Consider the following 23694-nt stretch of genomic DNA (forward strand, 5'->3'; position numbering starts at 1 on the left):
CTTGGCGCTTCCCGCAGCTGCTTACTGGGAGGCATGATCTGGTAGGGAGGTCAGCACAGTGTAAATAGAAGAAAAGGCTGTGGAAGATTAGCAGCCAAACAAATACATATCCTTGCTAGTTAGAATGAGAAGGGGCTACATTCACAGAGCTGCACTGCTGATAAGGAGATACTCAGACCATAGAAATACAATTGGTAGAGAGGGCTCTGTGTGATGTCATTTCCCCTCCTCTTCTGGAAAGGAAGGCGCAGTACTTCCTGTTCCTCTTTCTCTCTTCCTTTGACCAGTGTTGGATGCAAACATGCCTCCCCTTGCTCCAGCTTTAGGTACAATTCCTGAAGCTGGTTATAACGTCAATATACAGTGGTACCTCGGCTTACGAAGGCGATCCGTTCCATGGTGCTCTTCGTAAGTCGAAAACTTCGTAAGTCAAAGCGTCCATTTTGCACATGTGCAGACCATGCACACTGCGAAAATACTTCCGGGTTAGTGGACTTCGGAAGTCAAAACCTTCAGAAGTCGAGGCATTTGTAAGTCGAGGTACCACTGTATAAATATTTTGCCTGCTTACTGGTAGGTTTTACTGCTGCCATTGCTGTGAACCAATGCATGACCCTAAAGCAAGCAAATCTTATTTTAAAACTTAATTCACAAGCTGTTAAGTGGGTTAAGAAGGGGGAAGCCAGATGACTTCATAGATGGACTTGCTCAAAACAAGGTTTGGCAGCCTAAATCCTATGCCTTTAATTTCGCTGCCAAGGATGGTATTTTGAACCTCTGTTTATCCCACACACGTGAGCATCTGGAGGAATAAATGGCAATTAATATATTCTCTCCTACCCATAAGCAAAGTTTATAAGTGGGGAGCTCTCTTGTGCTTGGGGCCTCCCTGGGGGTTACCCACTGGGGCATCTGGTCGTCCAATGTGGGAACAAGATGCTGGATTAGATGGGCCACTGGCCTGATCCAGCAGGCTCTCCTTATGTTCTTACCAGCAGAACTGATCTGGTGTTCCTGCCAAGGTGTTAGTGCTGTGCTAAACTCACCATTCCTTAGTAAGCAACAGCATCCCACCTTCTGGGAAGCTAGCATGGCACCTTCGCAGGCCCACCTCTGACCAGCCACTTATGTCCAGAGGTGTAGTAAGCCCAGGTGGTACCCGGTGTGGGTTTTTTTTTGCCCCCCCCCCCCACAGCTCTGGCTCTGGTGAAAAGTGAAAAACATGAATTGCAAAAAACTAGAGCTTACAGAACAAAACCGACTTCAGATATGAAATCAGCATTGAAAGAGCATATAAGAACAGTTGAAAAATCTCATGCAACAGGAAAAAAAATGTTCCCCAGTGGGGGGCGCCGAGTGTCACCCCCCTCCAGGGTGGCACTCAGGGCGACCCACCCCATCGCCCCCCCTTGCTACGCCACTGCTTATGTCTGCCTGTTTTCTTCAACCGGGATAACGCCTCCTGCTTGCCTGCATGGAGTATTTTCAAAGAGAGATGCACGTGCGTGTTCTATGTGGAACAGAAACCTTTAGCTTTCACGTGGCTGGAATGTAGCCAATTGTAAAAAGTTAAGAGTCTCATCCTTTGCTCTGCCTACATTTGGACCTGGCCTTGCCTGCTACTGTTGTGCGGACCCCAGAAAGTTCCCTGTTAGGAAATGCAGCCCTCGAGTCCCCCCACCTCTGCCCTACAGCTCCTTTACCTCTTCTCCACCTTACTGCAGCATCATAGTCAGGGCTGGATTTAGCCCTAAGCTACCGAAGGTAATGGGGCCCTTTATATGTTCGGCTGTCCTTTGTCAACAACAAATTGTTTTTGTGTGTGTTGAATATATGCTATATGGTAATTTATGTACCTAATAGGTATCTAAAGCCATTTTTTAAAATCTTATATTTTGGAAATGTACCTCCAGGTTTTTTTCCCTTAAATTTTTTTTGGGCCCCCCAAGAGAGTGGGGTCCTAAGCTATAGCTTGTTTAGCTTATACATAAATCCGGCACGGATCATAGTTAAACATGGAGGTTAGATAGTCCTGCCCATTCTCCATCATCACCGTATGTCCTTATACAACAGCGCATAGAAAGGGTTTCGCTAACATGCTCAGTACTCCCACCGCCTCGCTTTAAAGACTAATTTGCAAGCCAGTATATGCAGGGTCTGGCTGCAGGGCTATAGGACAAGAGAAAAGAGCTCCAGCTCTTTTAGTAGTCCACAATGTGTGCGCGCACACATTGTTTGCCACATCACTCAGATCACGGCCTGCAGACCACAAGTCACGTGCTTCCCAGGTTCAGAGGTCGCAGAGTAAGACATCGAGTGGCAGTATGTAGGTCCATCTGTCAGCAAGAGCTATGCCATTCAGAAAGCTGTCAAAGGTTTAGTTCAGGTGGACTGTTTGGCTATTAAAATGCAATGGTTAACTGTTTAAAACTTTTAAGTAGTCGTCGTCTCACAAGAAACAGCTTGCTCCAAGCATAACAGATTACTTGATTACGGCTCTTCTGACTGAGATCAAAGGGGGCACGGGGAATCCAGTACGTTGTACACCTTAAAAGGAATCCAGGACGTTGTACACTTTAAAAGAAGATGGGCAACTGCCAAGGAGAGGAGTCCTTTTGCTTTCCATAATATAGTGGTACCTTGGTTCTCAAATGCCTTGGTACTCAAACAACTTGGAACCCAAACACTGCAAACCCGGAAGCGAGTGTTCCGGTTTGCAAACGTTTTTCAGAAGCCGAACGTGCTCCATTTTGTTACGCTTCCGGCTTGAGTGCCACACTTCCGTTTTGAGTGTTATGCTGAGGTCTCTCCGTTTTTGCTATTTATTTTGCGTTTTGGGGGCTCTTTTGTTTTTGTGACTGTGTGGAACCCAGTTCAGCTACTGACTGATTGTGTGACTGCAGTACATTGCTTACTGCTTTCATTTCATGGATCAATGGTCTTGTTGGGATAGTAAAATTCATGTTAAATTGCTGTTTTAAGGGTTGTTTTCAAAAGTTTGGAATAGATTAATCCATGTTGCATTAATTTCTATGGGTTAAACCACAGAGCCTAGGGCTTGCTGATCAGAAGATTGGCGGTTCGAATCCCTGTGACGGGGTGAGCTCCCGTTGCTTGGTCCCAGCTCCTGCCAACCTAGCAGTTCGAAAGCACCTCAAAGTGCAAGTAGATAAATAGGAACCGCTACAGCGGGAAGGTAAACAGCGTTTCCATGTGCTGCTCTGGTTCACCAGAAGCGGCTTTGTCATGCTGGCCACATGACCTGGAAGCTGTATGCCGGCTCCAATAACACGAGATGAGCGCCACAACCCCAGAGTTGGTCACGACTGGACCTAATGGTCAGGGGTCCCTTTACCTTTACCTTTTTACACCTTGGTTTGGGAACACTTTGGTTTTGGAACGAACTTCTGGAGCGGATTAAGTTTGAGAACCAAGGTACGACTAGTTAAATCTCGTTTGATGTCTATCTCAAAAGCTGCGACAAAAGAGGAAGATAACAGCTAGAAGAATTGTTGGGAAAAGATCAGGACTATAATGGACTATAATGATAAGATTTTGAAATTTGGACTAGGATGGCAGTGAGTATCGTTACTCAGAATCCCCAGATTTTGAAGCATGGGAAGTCAAAAAATTTTATGTTTTGGCATATTTGGTTTAATTGATATGTATTTGTATAATTTGAAATAATTGATATGATATAATTGATTTGTAATTGGAAAATTTAATAAATTGTTTTTTAAAAAAAGAGAACCAAGGTACGACTGTACCAGACGACAATCTGCTTCCTCCGCATCTCTCTCACTGGTCTCCCCTTTTCCTTAGGCAATGATGCTAATAATTTGAGCACAACTTCCACAGAGAAGAGCTTTGGCTACATGTCAAGCCGGACAATGAGGTTGCTCTGGGCATGCAACATTGTGAAGGCCAAGCACTCCAAAATACCAAAATACTCGTTCTGAGACAAGCCACAGTCGAGTTGGATAGAGACTTCAGCATTGTTGCAACAAAAGTGACATTTCGTATGTCCCAATGTGACCCCGAATGCTGGCAGGCTGAACTAAAACAAGTCCCACAGTGTCCCTACTTAGGTTACAAAGCTGCCCATTCTTGCACAGATAATTTTTTAAAACCCTCCTTTAAAGCCAAGCCATGAAGCCCCCCCCCCCCACTGCAACATTCATCATTGCAAGGACTGCTCCCCTCTGGCAGGAATAATGAACCTCATCCTTTCTCCTAAACTTGGAGCTGGTGGTATCCTCCGCACAGGTGTGTCATGCCTCTGACACAACGTGCAACACCCAGATGCCCCAGCCACCCTCTGAAGTTTGCAAAGGACAAGTGGGCAGGACTCTGGGACCATCCCAGCAGTTGCACTGCCCTTCTGGGGCCTCTTGTGAAAAGTTCCTTGGAGAAGAGCCATAGCTGAATAGTAGAGCATCTGTTTTGCATGCAAAACACCCCAGGTTTGATCTCCAGCATCTTCAGGAAGGTCTGTGAGAGACCACTGCCAGGAACCATAGAGACTTGTGGACAGTCAGTGTAGAGAGTTCTTATATGGTCTGACTCCATATAAGGCAGTTCCTTATCTTCCTTTAAAAAAGGGTAAAAGGTAAAGGTAAAGGACCCCGGATGGTTAAGTCCAGTCAAAGGTGTTGTGGCGCTCATCTCACTTTCAGGCCACAGACAGCTTTCCGGGTGATGTGGCCAGCATGACTTAACTGCTTCTGGCGCAACGGAAAACTGTGACAGAAACCAGAGCGCACAGAAATGCCTTTTACCTTCCTGCCACAGCGGTACCTATTTATCTACTTGCACTTTGACGTGCTTTCGAACTGCTAGGTTGGCAGGAGCTGGGATAGAGCAATGGGAGCTCACCCCGTCACAGGGATTCGAACCGCCGACCTTCCGATTGGCAAGCCCAAGAGGCTCAGTGGTTTAGACCACACCCGCCACCCGCGTCCCTGATCCTTTCTTCCTAATGCTGTATTGCAGAGGTGCTACAAGCACCTCAGACATGCAACACCACTGTGGGAATCTCCCCACACACACACATACCATGGAAGTAGCCCCTGAGAGGCTTCTGCTCCATGAATCTGTCTAATCCTTCTTTAAAGCTAGCCTCTCAGATTCTTCCCAACACGCGGGGACATCATTGTGTGCTTGAAGTCACGCAAGCACGATGGCCCCCACAAGCTTGGGCGCAACCTGGTGCATCTGCTCTAAACTAAAAAGCTGCACGGGCTACAGCCTTTCTCCATAGTGGAGGGAGCTGCTCCATCCCCTTGCACAAGCTGGCATGATCCTGCCTGGGCTGAAATTACAGCTTCCACCTAAGATTTTATTAAGGATCGGGTGCAGCTTTGAAACCTGGTAAGGGAAGCCCCACGTAGGCTCGCCTTGCAAGGGTTTGCGGAAAACCACGTTGCTTTATCCACCAGGAGGGACAGCTCAAGTCACAGGAGAAACTGCTTTTCCAGAGTCCTCTTCTGTGTGAGAGTATTCATCCTACGGATGCCTGTTGCTGGAAACTGCCGGAGGGGCGATGCTCCTGTGTTCAGTTCTCGATTTCAGGTTTCCCATGGGCATCTGGCTGACTACAGCCTGGGCTGCTCTTCTGTTCATTTTGATAACAGTAAGGATATGAGCATCCTGAGCAAGTTTGCAGATGACACCAAATTGGGAGCGGTGGCTAATACCCCAGAGGACAGGATCACACTTCAAAATGACCTTAACAGATTAGACAACTGGGCCAAAGCAAACAAGATGAATTTTAACAAGGAGAAATAATGTAAAGTACTACACTTGGGCAAAAAAATTGAAAGGCACAAATAAAGGATGGGAGACACCCGGCTTGAGAGCAGTACAAGTGAAAAGGATCTAGGAGTCCTGGTAGACCACAAACTTGACATGAGTCAACAGTGTGATGCAGCAGCTAAAAAAGCCAATGCAATTCTGGGCTGCATCAATAGGAGTATAGCATCTCTAGATCAAGGGAAGTAATAGTACCACTGTATTCTGCTCTGGTCGGACTTCACCTGGAGTACTGTGTCCAGTTCTGGGCACCACAGTTCAAGAAGGATACTGACAAGCTAGAACGTGTCCAGAAGAGGGCAACCAAAATGGTCAAAGGCCTGGAAACGATGCCTTATGAGGAACGGCTTAGGGAGCTGGGTATGTTTAGCCTGGAGAAGAGAAGGTTAAGGGGTGATATGATAGCCATGTTCAAATATATAAAAGGATGTCATATAGAGGAGGGAGAAAGGTTGTTTTCTGCTGCCCCATAGAAGCGGACACGGAGCAATGGATTCAAACTACAAGAAAGAAGATTCCACCTAAACATTAGGAAGAACTTCCTGACAGTAAGAGCTGTTTGGCAGTGGAATTTGCTACCAAGGAGTGTGGTGGAGTCTCCTTCTTTGGAGGTCTTTAAGCAGAGGCTTGACAGGCATATGTCAAGAATGCTTTGATGGTGTTTCCTGCTTGGCAGGGGGTTGGACTGGATGACCCTTGTGGTCTCTTCCAACTCTATGATTCTACGATTCTATGACCAAGAAGCCAGTCTAGTTGATCTACATTCATACAGTTTCCTCTTTCGAGCAGAACTTGGGCACAGCCCAAGTATGTCAAGCAAAACAAGGGAGAAAAAAATCGAATGTGTTGATCACCATTAAATAATGTGAGAAGATATTGCCTTTGTGAACCAAGTCTTTCCATTAGCTGTTGGGAATGGCTGTGGCTCAGTGGCAGTTTTGCAGGTAAAAGTTCCAGACATTTCCAGCTAGAGCTGAGAATGTTTCCCCATGCAAAACCCTAGATAGCAGCCCCACCCCCACCCCCCGCCAGTGCAGACAATATTGAGCTGGATGAACAAATGGGCCAATGGTCTGACTCTCTATAATGAAGCTACCATGGCTGTGCGCACAAGCCCATTTACTCTGCATCCATACTCTAATTTGGGAAGTGGTGTATGCACGACATTAGCCTCAATCCAAATCTGTCCGGTTGTTTCTTATGAACTTTTGCATTCCCGCCCCATTTAAAAGACCCAGTTTTGATCCAAATTGAGAAAAAGAACAACCTAACTGCGTTTCCAGCCCATAATATGTACACAGCCTCTGAAACAACTGCCATCCTAAACTGGACTGTGATGGAAAAAGCAGAGGCCAGATTGCCCGCAATAGGCCTCATTGAGTCTTCTGGGCTGGACTCTCCATGGGTGTCTACAAGGCACCAGCCATCCCAGCAAGACACACATTTGCTTGCAGGATACCGCAGGTACCCCTTGAATTGTTCCACCCCAGGCAGCAGCTGCTGAGTCTCCGCCTGTATAAGGATCTCGCCTTTGCCAAGGAATGCTACGAAAACGCCTGGCTCAGCTTTTTTAAAAAGGCTCTCGGCACATTGGCCGAGAAGCAGCAGCCAGGCCAGCAGAGCAAACAGTCTCTGCCAACCTTTTAAGTTTCCCCGCGTGCATTCCTGCCCACCCAAACGCCCCTTTACCCAGGAGAAGAAGCTTTGTGCGCCATGGAGCTGAAGGAAAAGTTGCTGAAGATGCCACACAACCGCTGTCCAGAGGCACAGCTGCAGAAGTGGGCAGCTCTTCCCCCTAACTCACGGGACACCCCAAGAAAAACAACCACTTGCTAGAGCAGCTAGTGTTTGGTGCAAGCAGGCGCGCTGCAAAGTGATCTCTCGTTTTTTAAAAAGTGGGGGGCCCGCGGAAACATTTGCAGTAGCAAAGCAGCTAGGGGGGAAAGGGGGAGAGGGAGTTGAAAAGGCTTGGGCTGGGCCTGCTGGGGGGACCAGCAGGCAGCAGAGCAACGTGGACGATGCAGCCCCTCCAAGCGGAGACCCCCCCTCTCCTCCCCTCGACACGGTCGCGCAAGAACCAGTCTTAGGCGGGTCACCTCCTCCTGCGCCGAGTCTCCCATCGCGGCGTCGGGCGCGGCTCCGGCGCCTAAGCTCCGCGGCGGCTGCGCGGCTGCGGAGTCTGGTTGCTCCTGCACTCCCGGCGGTTGCGGGATCCCGACTCGACTCCGGCCCGCAGACTCCATCCCCGAAGCTGTAGCGCCGCCAAGGAGGCTTTAATGCCCAGCTGCACGTGACTCGTCCGGGCAGCGGAAACGACTCCCAGCCCCGGAGAAGGATGGATGGATGGACGGCTGGATGAGCGAGCAGGCGCTGCGCGAAGCGCTTGATTCCGCGCTCGCCGTGGCGCAGCAAAACTTGGGGGTTCCTCCACCTCCCCGCCCCCGCTGCAATGGAGGCTGGCGAGAATCTGGATCCGCCCTGTGGGTTGCCTCGGGAAGGAAGCCCGGCTGAGTTTATTGGGGTTTGTAAAGGGGCGTCATAGGATTTCAAAAGCGCCCCCATCCGCTGGACTTTTAACTCGAGGTGGGTGAAAACGCACGGGGTGGCCAACCTTGCTGCGCCACCCCGCTACATCCTTGTTGGAAAGCAAGTCCCTGTTTTCAAGGAACACATAGGAAGCTGCCTTAGTACTCAAGTCAGCCCATTGGTCTGTCTAGCTGAGTGTTGTCTACACTGACTGGCAGCCGCTCCCCAGGGTTTCAGGTAGGAGCCTCTCCCAACCCCACCTGGAGATGCCAGCGACGACCTTGAACCGGCGACCTTCTGTTTGCAGGGCAGACACTCTTATCAGGGAGGTATGGCGTTGCTGGACTCCGTCTCCCACCATTTGTGTACCTTGGCCTGAGTGAGCTTAGTAGTGGATTAAAATAAAAAAATTCCTTCAGTAGCACCTTAAAGACCAACTAAGTTTTTATTTTGGTATGAGCTTTCGTGTGCATGCACACGAAAGCTCATACCAAAATAAAAACTTAGTTGGTCTTTAAGGTGCTACTGAAGGAATTTTTTTATTTTACTTCGATCCAGACCAACACGGCTACCTACCTGTTAGTAGTGGATTGGCAGCCATGTACTTTAAATACATCAGGAGTTTCAATGCTATCGTTTGAAGATTAGACGGAGAGCAGTTTTGTAAATCACCATATTAAGTATGCAATTATCAAGGTCTGCACTTTTCTGCATTTCATTTCTCTCTGGCAACACCCAAGAAGAAGAAGATATGTTGACCTACAAATCGGGATAACACTAAATGCGTTAGATGAAGAGGGTTGTAATCCATGGAAGTTTAATGCCACAATAAATCCATTCGTTTTCAAGATGCCACAAGACTCTGGCATCCCACAATATATGCACATTTCCATTTTTATGACGTGTATAATTGCAGCCACACTTCTCTGTTCCTTCCCTCCCCGTCACAGCTACAAGTGCTACAAAGCTAAAAGAAATGCAGTGCTAAGGATTCAAATAAGTAATGGACAATTTGTTTAAAACCCTGACTTTCCCACCAACTAACCCCAAAGGGTCTCTTCGCAACTTACGAATAACATATAGATTTAAAAACAACAAAACAACTGGAAACAGAAATGACAAAACCGGGGTTGCAGCATTTAATGGGGTTGGCTTAATCCTGGGGTGGAGAACCTTTGGCCCGTAATATGTTGCAGAACTACAATTCCCATCATCCCCAGCCATTGGTCATCCTGGCTGTGACTGATGGGAGTTGTAAGGTTTCCCCTCCCATTTCTTCAGGAAAAATAATAATGAAAAAATAGTTTTTTAAAGGTAAATTGTCACGATTGCCAATAAAGAGGTATAGAATACAGCTAAGTGATTTACTAAATCAACAATAAAACATACCAGGAGGAAAAGGACCTGTGGTCTATAATTACAAAGGGTTCCATGATCTAAATCAAGACCACTGCAATTTTTTATTTTAAAAAGAAGATAAGCTTTTCCAAAACCTACAATTGTGTCCTGGACTGCTATCAAAAGATGCAAAATCAATTCCTTGGTTGTTGTTTTCCTGGTCTTGATCCAAATCTGCAAACAAATCCAAGATCCAGACAAGGGGAGGGATGAATTGCTTGTCCAGTTATCAATGAGATGTCAGAAAATACTTTTGTCCTGAACCAGTTTACCTTGGGCAGTTCCATCACTTATGCTGGTAGGTCCCAGCATCCTGGCAGCCCCTCCAGCCTAAGCGTGAAGCACCCCCAAGTACAAAAGGAATGAATCATTGTGTTAAGTACCAACTATATGCTATTTTCAGGGAGAGTTCCCACTTCAAGCCAAAACAGATGTATATGGGACCTTGGACCAGATTCCCCCCCCAAAATCTTCATCTTCTGTCTGAACTCCCCAGTTGTGTTTCCACCAGGTCTTATGATTTTGATGTGCAGTAAAAGTAGCATTTGACAAAATGTCATACAGCAGTGAAACTAACCCGTTGATGGGACCAGAGGAACCCATAATAATTTCAGAGTTGTACTTCAGCAACATCTGGAGGAGGACCATCCCTGAGTTAATTTGATTATGGCCATAATCCTCACCCCACTTACCTGAGAGTAAGTCACATTCAACTCAGTGGGACTTAAATCTTAGTAGATACAGTTAGGATTACACTGCAAAGACATTTTTTGGTCAAGTAAAAAGGTGTTCCAGTATATTAGACAGATTTTTTTTTTAAAAAAAATACTTTTAATACTCATAAAATGTGCAGATGACAATCATCATCCTAAAAGATGTGTTCCCCTTTTGCCTTTCATGTTTGTACAAATGACTACAGAACAGAGCAGGCATAGGCAAACTTGGCCCTCCAGATGTTTTGGGACTACAACTCCCATGATCCCTGGCTAACAGGACCACTGGTCAGGGATAGTAGGAATTGTAGTGTCAAAACGTCTGGAGGGCCGAATTTGCCTATGCCTGGAACAGAGCCTCTGCAGGCACAGGTGTGTGCCTACAGATGTTTCATGTTACCTGGAACCCTGATTGAGTTCTCAAATGCATGAGAGCCAATTATTAAGACACCAGGCCTATTGGCAGAGCAACTCTGTTACAAAAATGTCTGCAACTGTAACATGAACCCTGCCACGTGGGAATCCCTTTCAGATGACCGTAGTGCCTTGAGACAGTTAAGTCATGTATCCATAGCAGTGATCCGAGGAGGAATTACCTCTGGGAGGAACACAGAGAGAAGAAACACCATGATGCATCTGCCCCAGCTGCAACAAAACATGTCTCTCCCATATCATAGCAGGTGCTGTAAATCTCCAGTGGTTTGATTTCACACCCAAAGGAGCAGTCCTCTATTGTCTCCTGAGACAGGTGGCTGCCAACCAACTAATTGAAATGAGGTACCAATGGAATTTGCGGAAGAAGACTTTTACTTAAGGCCCATTGATTTGATTGAGAACTAGATTCAACTAAGTTAAACTAGACCTACTAACTGATCAAACGAGAGTGAGTGACTCTTCTTGGATGGTGTGCTGAATGCACTGGCACCCGGAAACATAGGAGACTGCCTTCTACTTATAGTTAACCATTGGTCCATCTAGCTCAGCATTTTCTATCAGTGACTATCCAGAATTTCAGGCAGGAGTCTCTCACAGCTTGGCCAGAAGATGCCAGGGATTGAATCTGAGAGCTTGTGCATGCAAAGCAGATGCTCTACACTGTGGCTCTTCCCCAACGGGTTCACCCTCCCTGTTGTAGACAATTCTGAGCCAGATGCACAGATGGTCCGATCTGGAATAGGCAGTCTCCTATGTGCTCTGAGGGCTGGTTAATTTTACGGTAAAGGACTGGAAAATTACGGGAGGCAGGCTATATGCCAGGACTGGGATTTTTTCAGCCAAGGTGGCTGCCCAGAAGTATTTTATGTAGAGTTTCATTCCTATTTTACATACGCAATGTGCATAATGCTCTCTCCTTGTGGCCTGGATGGTTTCATTGAGTAAATGGCTGCCCATCTGGCCATTCTGAAAGGAGCGGCTATAGTGGAGGGTTGAAAAGTTCGCTGCTTTCATGGGCTGTGGCTGCAGCTCGCTGGTTTGTTCATCTGCCAGCGGTGGAATCTGGCATGCAGGAAAAGGAAGTTTGGCATTAAAGTCAGCTTAATATTGTTTCTCTAAGCAGTGGCCCAGAAATGCTGAGGAAGCATTTATCTGTCCAGGGGCGTACAAAGGAGGGGTTTGCATACAAAGAGCACAATCAAGTTCATTCAACTGTATTTAACTATTAGATTACTATAGGCACACTCCTGTTCTTATTAGCTTTGAGCTGAACAAAGAGCTATGGGGCACCTTCAAGGTTAAAAATTAATTGCAGCCCAGGCTTTTGTGGGCTAGAGTCCATTCTGTCAAATGCATGAGGTATTCTTCTCAACTGACACATTTCTACACACACACACACACACACACACACACACACACACACGAATGAAATGAACAAAGTGAAGCTTGGTGGCTGACATTACAAGACATAAGGTGCAATCCTATGCATGACTATTTGGAAGAAAGTGTACATAGGATTGCAGGCTTAGACTCAAATGAAAATACAGTCCAATGCAAAAGGTAGAAGATCTGCTAGTGTGGGAGGTAATGAATTGGCAAAGCAGGTTTCTGAACAGCGTGCATCATGGTTCCCAACATTTTTGGGCCTGGGAAGCATGTTTGGAAATCTATCCCATTTGTAGGTGCAAATTCACAGAAGGGGAAAAAATAAATGATTCCCAGAACCCCACTTATAGGCAAAATAGCTACACCCCCCCCACGAGGAGGAGGAAGAGGAGGAGGAGGAGGAGGAGAACACTCCTCCCAAAAGGGAAAATAGTCCCTGCCAACTAAACAACCCAAACAAAACCACAGGCAAAACATCCCAAACCAAGAAAAAAAAGAAGCAGGCAAAACACAACTAGCAAACATAAACACAGAGAATGTATGCTCATGTGGAGCCCAGAGGGAAAGGAAGGTTATGAGTGTAAAGTGGCTGGGTGCCTGCACTTTCCTTTTGATTTTGCCCAGGTCCAGTGATTGGGGGGAGGAGCTTTAAAAAACCCCACAATTCAAAAATTTTGGAGGGGCAAGCGGTCTTTATGGGCACCCAGAGATGGTGTTTGAGAGTGTCTTGTTGAGGAACATTAACACCTAAGGAGTGGGAATGTAAACTAGCTGTGGATCTGCAGTGGAAAGTGGAGCTTTGTCAGTTTGTGAATACATTGTTGAGGACAGTGGGATACTGTTGCATCTGCTGCATCTTTCGGTTGTCATGATTCGCATGACTGGCCCAGGTGTGGAATGGCAGGTTGAGTCAGATGAGTATGGAGGGGGGGGGGGGAACAGGAGGATGACAGGCAGGGACTGTGACTGGAGAATAGAAGCTGGAGGAGGTGGGTATTCCCCCGTTCCAGGATATGGCTGCCCTGCCCTGCTAGGAAAGCAGAACTTCTCTCAGGAAAAGGAGTGCAGCAATGGAATCCATCAGCCCAAAGGTAGGGTCTTCTCCATTGTGAAGAGCAGCTGCCGCCAGCTTTGATGGGTGCGTCACATGCGCCCTTTCCTGGACAGGCACAGCTTGGCCACTGGGGCTCATGGGATGGTAACCTTATGTTTAGACTACTGTAATGTGCTCTATGTAGGGCTTCCCTTACAGCTGGTCCAGAGGCTGGAGCTGGTGGCCCAGGTGGTGAATAGTGACTCTTTCCAGTGCTAAGGGATCAACACCAGCTGCCTACTACCCCCCAAGTTGGTTTTGAGGTATTGCTATTGGCATATAAAGTCCCAGGCAACAGGCTGAGCCCCAACTACGAGCGTTGAGTCTTGGTGTGTCGTGTGTGCGTCTCGCTATCTTCCCCTGCTTATCGCTTAGGTTAAAGTGAACAATACAGGGATTAAAGATGGCTAAAGGTGATCCAAAAAAGCTGAAGGGGAAGATGTCTGCTTAGGCCTTCTTTGTTCAGACCTGCCGTGAAGAACACAAAAAGAGGAACCCAGAAGTTCCCATCAGCTTTGCAGAGTTCTCCAAGAAGTGCTCAGAGAGGCGGAAGACCATGTCAAGCAAAGAGAAGGGGAAATTTGATGAGATGGCTAAAGCTGATAAAGTGCGGTATGATAGAGAAACGAAGGATTACGGACCAGCAAAAGGTGGGTAAGAAGGAGGAGGTGGACCCCAATGCCCCAAAACGGGAACCGTCTGGGTTCTTCCTCTTCTGTTCAGAATTCCACTCCAAGATCAAATCCACTAATCCTGGCATCGCCATTGGAGACTTGGCAAAGAAATTGGGTGACAATGTGGAGGAGGAGGACGACAATGAATGAGAAACTGTATAATACTTGTCTCCATGTGAATACCACAGAGTAGGGAAAACACCATTTGGAAAAGAGAAAACAGGCACCTGATGCTTCCAGGGCCGTTTTAAGCGCCCCTGGAGCCGTGGAGCGACGAATCCCTCCGGCGCCCCCCGCCCCGTTTCCCAGTGCGGTGGGCGGGCGCCGCGGCGGGCGGGCAGGCACAGCGCAGTTGTCGAACCGGCGGACCGGGCGGGTGCAGCTCGCGGCGCCCTCCTGGCGGGCCGGCGCCGTGGTGCCCTGCGCCACCGGGGGTCTACCTAGAGCCGGCCCTGGTTGCTTCAGATGGTGTCTTATTTGCCCTTGCATGAATGTCCCAGTTAGGTACTTATTTTTCTGTTTGTGCAATGTGTGTATGTGTGTGTGTGTGTATCCTGAGAATTGCTTCTTTGCCATGTTATTACTGAATAATTAACAAAGAGATTACATGCATTGAATAATACAAATGATGTAGGCAAATTTGTTGAAATGTGCATCTATAAAATACTTTGCTGATAACCTGAAGAATGGCAACCACTGAAATCAGAGATCGGACTTTGGCCAGCTCAAGTAGACTGATCTGTCCTGGAGGAGTGGAAATTGTGATTTTGCTTTTGCATCCACCCCTTTTTTTGTAATTGTTGTTATATATTGGAAATCAATAAAATTATATTTATAAAAGAATGAGAAGACAGCGATGGAAAGGAAGATCGGCATGGCCTTAACTAGATATATTACAGCACTTTATAATATAAAAAACTTAAAACTAAGCAATAAAATCGTAAAAGGTTACAGGCAAGTAAAAAGCAAATATATATAAAATTAAAAACATTACTACTACTAAGTCTTTTATTGGGGGGGGTTGTGGCAGTATATTCCTATGTTTTATGGTTACATGATGTATTGAATTCATCAACCTTTGCAATAGCAACTACTGACTGAAAAATGGCAAATATCTGTACTGCTGAACACATTTTCTGTAGCTATGTATTATTCTTGAAACAAACAAAAATATACAAAAACAAACAATCATTACTACTTCTAGTACTTTCTTGTTCAGCGTTATGGCACCTCAGAGCAGTAAATCGAAAAGCTCTTTCGATGGCCCGAGCCTTGGCTTAACTCCGAAGGAAGCCTACTGAATTTCAGCCGGTTCCGCTGCCGATGAAAAGCGCTCATCGCACAGCATCGCAGCCCGTGTGCCTGCCTACGCTTGACCGCTAGTGGGCGCTGCGCCGGAAAAATATATATCATTTTTTTCCCTTTCCCTTTGGTCCGGCGCAAGGGTTTGGCCCTCCGTGGGCACCGTAGTAGGCGGACGGTGGGAAACATGGCGCTGAGCTCGGAGCCGCTCTCGGAGCACTCTGTGAAGCTGGCGGTGCTGCTGGCCTTCGCTTCGGGGGTGCTGGTGGGCTGGCAGGCGAACAGGGCGCGGAGGCGCTACCTCGACTGGCGGAAGAAGCGGCTGCAGGACCAGCTGGCGGCCACGCAGAAGAAGCTGGACCTGGCGTAAACCGGGTGAGGACGTCGGCGGGATGGTGGCCGGAAAGGGTCATGCCCTTCTGCATGGCTTCTCGGGGGAGTGGTGGCCGGGAAGGGTCATGCCCCCTTTCATTGCTTTTTAAAAGGAGGACTGCTGGCTTTTGAACGCCAACCTAGCAGTTGGCTACCCAACTTTCATTTGCTTAAATGTCATAGCTGTCAAGGTCTCCCTTTTTTAAAGGGAAATTCCCTTATGCTGAATAGGCTTCCTTGCGAGAAAAGGGAAAACTTGACAGTTATGTTAGATGTATCCACTTTTGATTTTGAAGAAACCTGAATAACATCATTTTTATTATTATTTTGTTTCTCTTTCTATCAACAGCCAGGAGCAAATAGAAGCCAGAGCAAGCCTTTGGATCAAATCTAATTGACATTTAATAGACTTTGAGAAAACACACACGTACAAGAATAATGCTTCTGTTATTTTACTCCATAAGACTGATACCTGAAGAAGCTCAACATGTATGGAAGAACATCATCAATACAAACGCTGAAATTTTGTGGTCTGCTTTGATGAGGTCAACTTCTTGTGCCATGTTTGGAAGAAGTGATTTGTTTCATTGTCTGACACTTGAACTATGATGACTGAATCTTGATAACAAGTGTCTGCATGTGACTAAATAAACTTTATTTTAACAAGTTATTCTAGTTAAATTGTGTTGGCTCAGAGAATGAAGGCATGCTTTATTTCTAAGGCCCTTTAGTTGTGAAAACTTAACCCTCCTGCTTAAATGGTGGTAAAGTTGGGTCGCAGTTCATTAATCAACCCACAGAGCTGAACTGTTTTACTGTGGCATGATCTCCTGGAGGTTATAATTTTCTCATTGACTACATAAATGGACTGGGTGATAGACCAAATTATAAATTTATTACTTACAGGTAACAAACCACTTATCAAACAGGGGCAAGCTCTTGAAGCACTTCACAGCATTAAAACAAACAAACAAAACCATACACTTTAAAGTACCAGAGTCAGTACAAGCCAGATAAAGCCAGATAAAGCCAACCGGCTAAAGTTAAAGCAAAGCCTATGAAAAGGTAATTGAGCTATGTATGAAGTGCAGCAGCTAATGAGGAGAGACTCTAGCTCAATGGTTCCAAGTTCAGTTGCCAGCATATCTAGGTAGGGCTTGGGCAAAGACTCATGTCTGAAGCTGGAGTACTGCTGCTGTTCTGTGTCAACAGTACTGAGCTAGATGTTCCAGTGGTCTGACTTGGTATAAAGCAAATCCTAAATTGATTGCAGATCAGCTAGGTGAGATAGCTATATATTTTACAACACTTGGTGTGTGTGTGTATACACACCAACATACACATTTTATATCCACAATATATAATTTCATTTACACATCTGATGACGCTGGGTATAATGGTGCTGCAATCTTATACCCCAGTGGTTCCCAACTAGCTAAGTACTTAAAAACCTGTTGATCAAAAGTGAAGCCATGGACCCTCTACTTTTGAAATTTTTGATATTTCTATGGTAGTTTTTGTTACGTGGATGGTGCCACGGACCCCTTGGGTGGGTTATGAGGACCCCCTGGGGTCTGTAGACCATCAATTAGAAACCACTGCTATACCCAATCATCTGTGTGTAACCCCCCCCCCCCAACTTAATAGGACTTACTTATGATTAGACATACAGTACTTTGGATTGCACTGAAAACCTGTGATGAGAAGCCTCCTAATGGCATTTTAGAAGAGGGAAACTCTTCTTTTGCTAAAGAAAAATGGTTATGGCGAAGAAGATAAGGTTTCCAAAGTTACGTGAGAGGGTGTTATGTAAGATAACCTAACCTTGAGAGACTGCATTGGAAATGTGGTGAGCATTTTGTGCACCTTTTAGTTAGTCATATATAAATGTCACGAGAGGAAAAAATGCAATCTAGTAGTTTATGCATTGCGTGTCACCCCAATACTGCAGCTGCTTTATCTAATAGTATGACCTGTTTACACCTACGTATTAAATCGGCTTTCTAGCACTTCAGCATTCTGGTTTCCACCTAAGCAACACATAGTACCTGGTAAATGTCTGACCCATGGAATTATAGATCCTTGGGAGAGGAAGGCACACTTTAAAAGGTGGTGGACAAAATGCCGATAAAATCATCAATGGGACCGTTTGCATGGGCAGCTCGGGGTGTGCAGCCCCCCGCCCTTTTTAATCTCTCGGCTGCGCTGCATGCTGGGACATGTAGTTCGGTTGGACGCCAGAGAAGCGTCGCTGTTCGTCTCCTCGTAACGGGAATCGCGGCGCTTAAGGATGACGCTATAAATCTCGCGCCGCAGCGTTCAGTCTCCTTGGCAACCGGCTGCGGCCTTCTTCCTCCGTGTAAGGCGGGCCCCTCGTAGGGCTTTCTTGCCCGGCTGGCGGTATGACCGGGCGCCGGGGCCGGACGGGCCCGCTGCAGAGCGCGCTGCGCCGGGGCCGGGAGCTGCGGGAGCAGGTGAGCTGGGAAAACGGGATGCAGGGAGAGGAAGGGCGCGGCGGGAAGCGGATCCTGCCCGGTCCTACCGTTAATTGCAGGGAACGAGAGGCATGGGGCTAGGGGAAAGGCGTAAGCCAGAGAGGTGGGGGAGCCTGCGGTCCTCCTCTGACTCGAAATTTAATTCGCCCTGACCGTTGGCAGGGCCGGCTCACCCATGAGACAAAGTGAACGTGGATGCCTCTGGTGGCAGGAGCAAGCGGGACGTCAGATCCCAAGAAGATCTTTCTTCTCTGCCTCCTCCCTTGTTCCTGATGTAGATACAGTATTTCCTCACCCGCTTCTTCCCTGGTAGAGAGGGGGGACAATACCCTTTTGGGGTCTGCCTCAGGTGTCGAAATGCCTTTAGCTGGCCCTGACTGTTGGCTCTGTTTTTTTTAATGATTTTTTTATTAAAGATTTCTTGAATTACAAAGGTGTGTGCAGTGTCTCTCATATTTTTACATGTATCATTTTTGCAAATCAGTTTCATTTGTTAAGACACTAAGAAGAAAGAGGGAAAACGAGGTAGATAGGGGGTGGGAGGGTGGATGGGGGTTGGATTAAGTGACGATGTTTCTGTTTTGCTTACTATACGGTATGTAGGGCTTGATGTCAGCTTTGTTTGTGTAGGTTCTCCTTTGTTCACTTGTGTTCTTTTGTTGACGGGCACTGGGAATCCAGCCGTCTCTGGAGAGCCACAAATCCCACGCCGGAAAGTACAGTAATGCGCAAATTCTTTCGTTATTGTTTGACAAAGTGAATCTTGGTTATTCGATATTTTAGGTGAATGCTTTGCTCCAAGAAAGCAAGGAAGAGGGGGCTCTGGACTCTGGAAAGAAGCAAAGTCTTAGTCAGAGGTAATGTATGTGTGTGTGTGTGTGTGTGTGTGTGTGTGTGTGGTGTGTATATATATAACACAAACTCCTTATTGTAAGCATAATACAAATGTATTTGACGTCAGATGTGCAACCAGCAACATTTATTGATACTTGTTGGTTCCTCGGATGTAAACAAATTTGTTTGCAAATCTAAAAATATTTTCAGATCCAATCCTAAAAACGATTACTTTAATCGAGATCAGTGGGACTTATTTGCTGATGTGTTTGCATTAGAGGTTTGTCATAAATTTGTATTTCTGCAAAGTTGTTCATGAATGTAGACAGTGGCAATTGTTGTGCTGAGATTTATTTTCAAAACTCTGGGAAAAGTGAATATAGTACTTGTGAAGGTTGCCATGAAAGCCTCCGATAGCTGGCTGCTTCTTCCTTTACCACCCCCACACACATACATGCCAGCCCCCTAACATTGTTGTGGCTATTTCAGTTCCATTATTGTTACATTCAGTTGCATTCGGTAGTGGCACCCTCCCTGTGGAACACTAGCCCTTCAGATGTCAAGGAGATAAAGAACTACATAAATTTTTTATAAGACATCTGAAGGCAGTCCTGTATCAGGAAGTTTTTAATGTTTTATGTTTTAGTATATGCTGTAAGCCACCCAGAGTGGCTGGGGAAACCCAGCCAGATGGGTTGGGTATAAATAATAAAATTATCATCATCATGATCATTCTGTGAGGTGTTCATGTGCATCTTGGCTGGAATTATGGGTCCCCTCAGGGACTGCTGGGGCTAGAGGATGAATAGTGGCATTAAATAAGGTAAAGATAGCCCTCCTCTCCATTGTTATAGAGCTGGCCTCTCAAACATCATGTAGGTCCTGTTGCATTCCCCAGTGGCATGTAGCATGGACTTTCATTATAGGTGAGGAATTGATAGTGTGGTATTTCATGCAGTATGGATCTGGCCCCTCTCCAGTGGGTTATCTAGAAGACAAATAAAGGTGACCTGATTTCAATCTCATGTTGGCTGTTTATTTTTTTGATTAGAATGTCCATTGTCTGCCAGTGTGTGCTATCTGTGAAAACCGAGAGTGCATACTCACGATCACTGAATGGTGATTATGTAAGCTTTATCTCAGGGATGAGGAACCTATAGCCCTCAAGATGTTGCTGGAGTACCATTCCCATCATCCTTGATCACTGGCAATGCTGGTTGGAGCTTGTGGGAGTTAGTATACAACAATATCTAGAGGGCAACAGGTTTCCCATCTACTTTAGCTGTTAAGAGATGCTTAGGATCCCCTTGACAGTTGAATCATACCTTTAAGGTGTGACCCTGAGCATGTGCTCCTGCCTAGGAATGGAATTGTCTTGTTTGGGCAGACTTAGTACCAGGAGATACTAAGTACCAGGAGGTACTATGTGGCCCACCAGATGCCTATAATCTACTTTCCCTCATCCCTGGCCAAGCACTTGGTTCAGATCCTCCAGGAGAATGAACAGTTGAGATAGTCTGCTGTGTTTTCTCAGCAAGAGAGATAGAGCAACTTGATGACACCCAGTCTCAGTGTGCACACACTTTCTCCCTCTGCACCAGAAGAGAATATGTCCACTGTCTTTCCCTATTCAGAGAAGTAATTTGTAGTGGCACTAATGCTAACCTTGAGGTGAATGGGAAATTTTGTGACTGATCTATTGGAACTGAGCATTTGCAGATTTGGGGGCTCAACACCTGTATTTGTGGCCGTGTAGGCAGTATATACAATGCAAGTACTGTTTTTGTTGTAGATGTTTGGAGCTGAAGAAGTCTGTTGATGAAAATATCTCTGCTCTACAGAACTTGAAGAAAGTAAGTGTTTAAGGCACAGTGCTGCTTGTTTCCACAAGAATAAATTGGAGAGGAGGTTCAGGAAAATACTCTGTCAGGGTAGGACCTGAGATTACTGCACTTACCCTGTCCATCCTTCAGTGGTTAACTGAAATTCGTTGTAATGTATACAACTTCCTTAGACAGCTGTATATATAATACTATTGGTAAACGTATCCCAAAGTGAAAGGAGTCACTATTTTTGTAAAGTATAAAGCACCATGTGAATCTTTACCTGTAATTAAGCATATTTTCCATAAATGTGATTAATGCCAGGCCATGCTAGATTGATATTTTAGTTCAAATCCTAATGTACACAAGAGTGTTACAAAACATCTGGTGTATTGTTATCTTGCAGTCAGATGAGCCTGCCCCTGTGGGAAATTATAATCAGAGAAAAGAAGAAGAAGGAGAAAAATTGTTAATGCTTTCTGAGCAGCTGGATAAACTTACAGTAATCTTTAGCCGGGAAGATGTGACCAAGGACTCCAGCATGTAAGTAGATTAACAGTACAGTGGTACCTCGGGTTACAAACGCTTCAGGTTACAAACTCCGCTAACCCAGAAATAGTACATCAGGTTAAGAACTTTGCTTCAGGATCAGAACAGAAATCATGCTCCGGCGGTGCGGCGGCAGTAGGAGGCCCCATTAGCTAAAGTGGTGCTTCAGGTTAAGAACAGTTTCAGGTTAAGAATGGACCTCCGGAACGAATTAAGTTCTTAACCAGAGGTACCACTGTACAAACCTGTGGATGTCTGCTCAGAGGTAAGGCTGCAATCCTAACCCTACTTACCTGGCAGTAAGCCCCACTGAATTCAGGAAGAAGAAGAAGAAGAAGAAGAAGAAGAAGAAGAAGAAGAAGAAGAAGAAGAAGAAGAAGAAGAAGAGGAGGAGTAGTAGTTTGGATTTGATATCCCGCTTTATCACTACCCGAAGGAGTCTCAAAGCGGCTAACATTCTCCTTTCCCTTCCTCCCCCACAACAGACACCCTGTGAGGTAGGTGGGGCTGAGACTTCAAAGAAGTGTGACTAGCCCAAGGTCACCCAGCAGCTGCATGTGGAGGAGCAGAGACGCGAACCCGGCTCCCCAGATTATGAGTCTCACCACTCTTAACCACTACACCACGCTGGCTCTCACCACACACAGGAGACTTACTTCTGTCTATTTATGGTTAGGTTTGCAGCTTCAGTCACATTGAGTTCAGTGGAAATTACTCCCAGATAAGTGTGTACAGGATTGCACTCTAAAACAGGTTTTTATTAATCAAGCTGGATTATCCCATGCCTGCTCAAGTCTGACTATGGGCATCTTTATCAACATAAAACTTTCTTATAAGGTAAAGGTAAAGGACCCCTGGACGGTTAAATCCAGTCAAAGGCGACTATGGGGTTGCAGCGTTCATCTCGCTTTCAGGCCGAGGGAGCCAGCATTTGTCCACAGACAGCTTTCTGGGTCATGTGGCCAGCATGACTAAACTGCTTCTGGTGCAGCGGAACACCATGACGGAAGCCAGAGCGCACGGAAACGCTGTTTACCTTCCCACTACAGTGTTACCTATTTATCTACTTGCACTGGCATGCTTTCAAACTGCTAGGTTGGCAGGAGCTGGGACCAAGCAACGGGAGCTCACCCCGTCGCAGGGATTTGAACCGCCGACCTTCTGATCGGCAAGCCCAAGAGGCTCAGTTTACATCACAGCACCACCCATATGATAGTTACAGGTGCATAGTCATTGATGCTTTGTCTGCTACATAATTTTACCTTTATCTGACATAATTGTTAATTGTTACCTACCCCGAAGTTAAGGGATGAGACAGCTTAGAAATATTAATGTACTGTATTCAAAATATGAAATTGGGGAATTATTGAAACACTTGGTCCTTCTTATACCCCTGGAACAAGAAAGGGGAAGTTCTTTACAATATTGTCTGTGTCAGTGGTTGATTAGAATAAGCAGTTGTCAAAAGACTGTGATGGATTCTGTTTCTTTTTGGGTTAGCAATACAAAAAGGAAGGACAGCCCAAAAACACTACAAGAAAATGAAGAAAGTGAAGAGGAAGAGGAGGAGGAGGAAGATGATGATGATGAAGAAGAAAGTACACAGGATGATGGTGATGATGAAGAGGATGGCGAAGATGAAGACAAACTCGGAGATGATTCAGCTATTAAAATTTTTATCACTCTTGGTGATTTTTCTGCACAGCAAGAAGGCGACCTGACCTTTAAAGTAAGTAAAATGTAATACTGTTTTATTAGTTTATGTGGGCATATCTCACTAAGTACTATAGCTGTGTAGGATTTGTTTGTGATTGTTCATTTGGTGTAGACATTGCATAAGTCAGTCATCACCAATCCCACTCTGATGCCTTCTTGCAGTGTCCAAAAACTCTATTTGATTATGCTACACGACTCTATCAATGATGGTTTTTCCCTAGGGTAACAAAGTCAATTAATGCTGCTATGCATGTGAGAGTTGGCTCGTGATGCCAGCTAGCCTAATAGGAACAGGTGACCATTATCATTGTTATAGCTGGAGAGAGGTATGCACTGTACAAGAGAGGAGAGCAGCAGTGCACTTCCATCCCTGGAGCCTCCTTATACATGAGGATAAGGCTTTATCCCTATTACAGTGTTTCTCCAAGTGTACTACTCTCACATGAAAAGGTCAATATCTTGATTGCTATAGGTACTAAATATATGCCTGGTGAGTCCATATTCTAGGGTGGGGGGAGGCTTTCTCCTGCCGTCCATCTCTCACCTCTGCCTTCCTAGTTGTAGCTT

The 23694-nt window shown here is 45.9% G+C and overlaps 3 protein-coding genes across 5 annotated transcripts in view; 2 read left to right on the forward strand and 1 right to left on the reverse strand.

The window, feature by feature from the left end:
- LOC118083117 (two pore calcium channel protein 1) overlaps positions 1 to 8262 on the reverse strand; it is a 31039-nt gene extending 22777 nt beyond the window's left edge. Inside the window, exon 1 of one of the 3 annotated variants that reach the window (XM_035111212.3) lies at positions 7908 to 8262. In XM_035111212.3, the coding sequence (XP_034967103.3) occupies positions 7908 to 8054 (147 nt within the window). In that variant the 5' untranslated portion in view covers positions 8055 to 8262. The remainder of the gene's footprint in view (positions 1 to 7907) is intronic. The other 2 variants (XM_088666794.1, XM_088666795.1) reach the window with 2 other exon arrangements.
- A 7239-nt stretch (positions 8263 to 15501) lies between these two features.
- On the forward strand, positions 15502 to 16380 carry MTLN (mitoregulin). The gene is made up of 2 exons (XM_035111094.3): positions 15502 to 15713; positions 16060 to 16380. Exon 1 carries the CDS (start codon positions 15526 to 15528, stop codon positions 15706 to 15708), a length of 183 nt encoding a protein of 60 aa, XP_034966985.2. The 5' UTR covers positions 15502 to 15525; the 3' UTR covers positions 15709 to 15713; positions 16060 to 16380.
- Positions 16381 to 16590: 210 nt separating this feature from the next.
- The window catches only part of NPHP1 (nephrocystin 1), a 38884-nt gene continuing 31780 nt past the window's right edge, over positions 16591 to 23694 (forward strand). Inside the window, exons 1-5 of the mRNA XM_060273063.2 lie at positions 16591 to 18184; positions 18989 to 19062; positions 20832 to 20892; positions 21269 to 21405; positions 22912 to 23140. Coding sequence (XP_060129046.1) covers positions 18113 to 18184; positions 18989 to 19062; positions 20832 to 20892; positions 21269 to 21405; positions 22912 to 23140 — 573 coding nt within the window. The 5' untranslated portion in view covers positions 16591 to 18112. The remainder of the gene's footprint in view (positions 18185 to 18988; positions 19063 to 20831; positions 20893 to 21268; positions 21406 to 22911; positions 23141 to 23694) is intronic.

The sequence above is a fragment of the Zootoca vivipara genome, chromosome 3, assembly GCF_965207765.1.
Source record: "Zootoca vivipara chromosome 3, rZooViv2.hap1.1, whole genome shotgun sequence".
Classification (NCBI taxonomy): domain Eukaryota; kingdom Metazoa; phylum Chordata; class Lepidosauria; order Squamata; family Lacertidae; genus Zootoca; species Zootoca vivipara.

Excerpts from the sequence above, each read along its gene's own strand:
- MTLN (XM_035111094.3), top strand. The coding sequence starts at position 15,526 with ATGGCGCTGAGCTCGGAGCCGCTCTCGGAGCACTCTGTGAAGCTGGCG.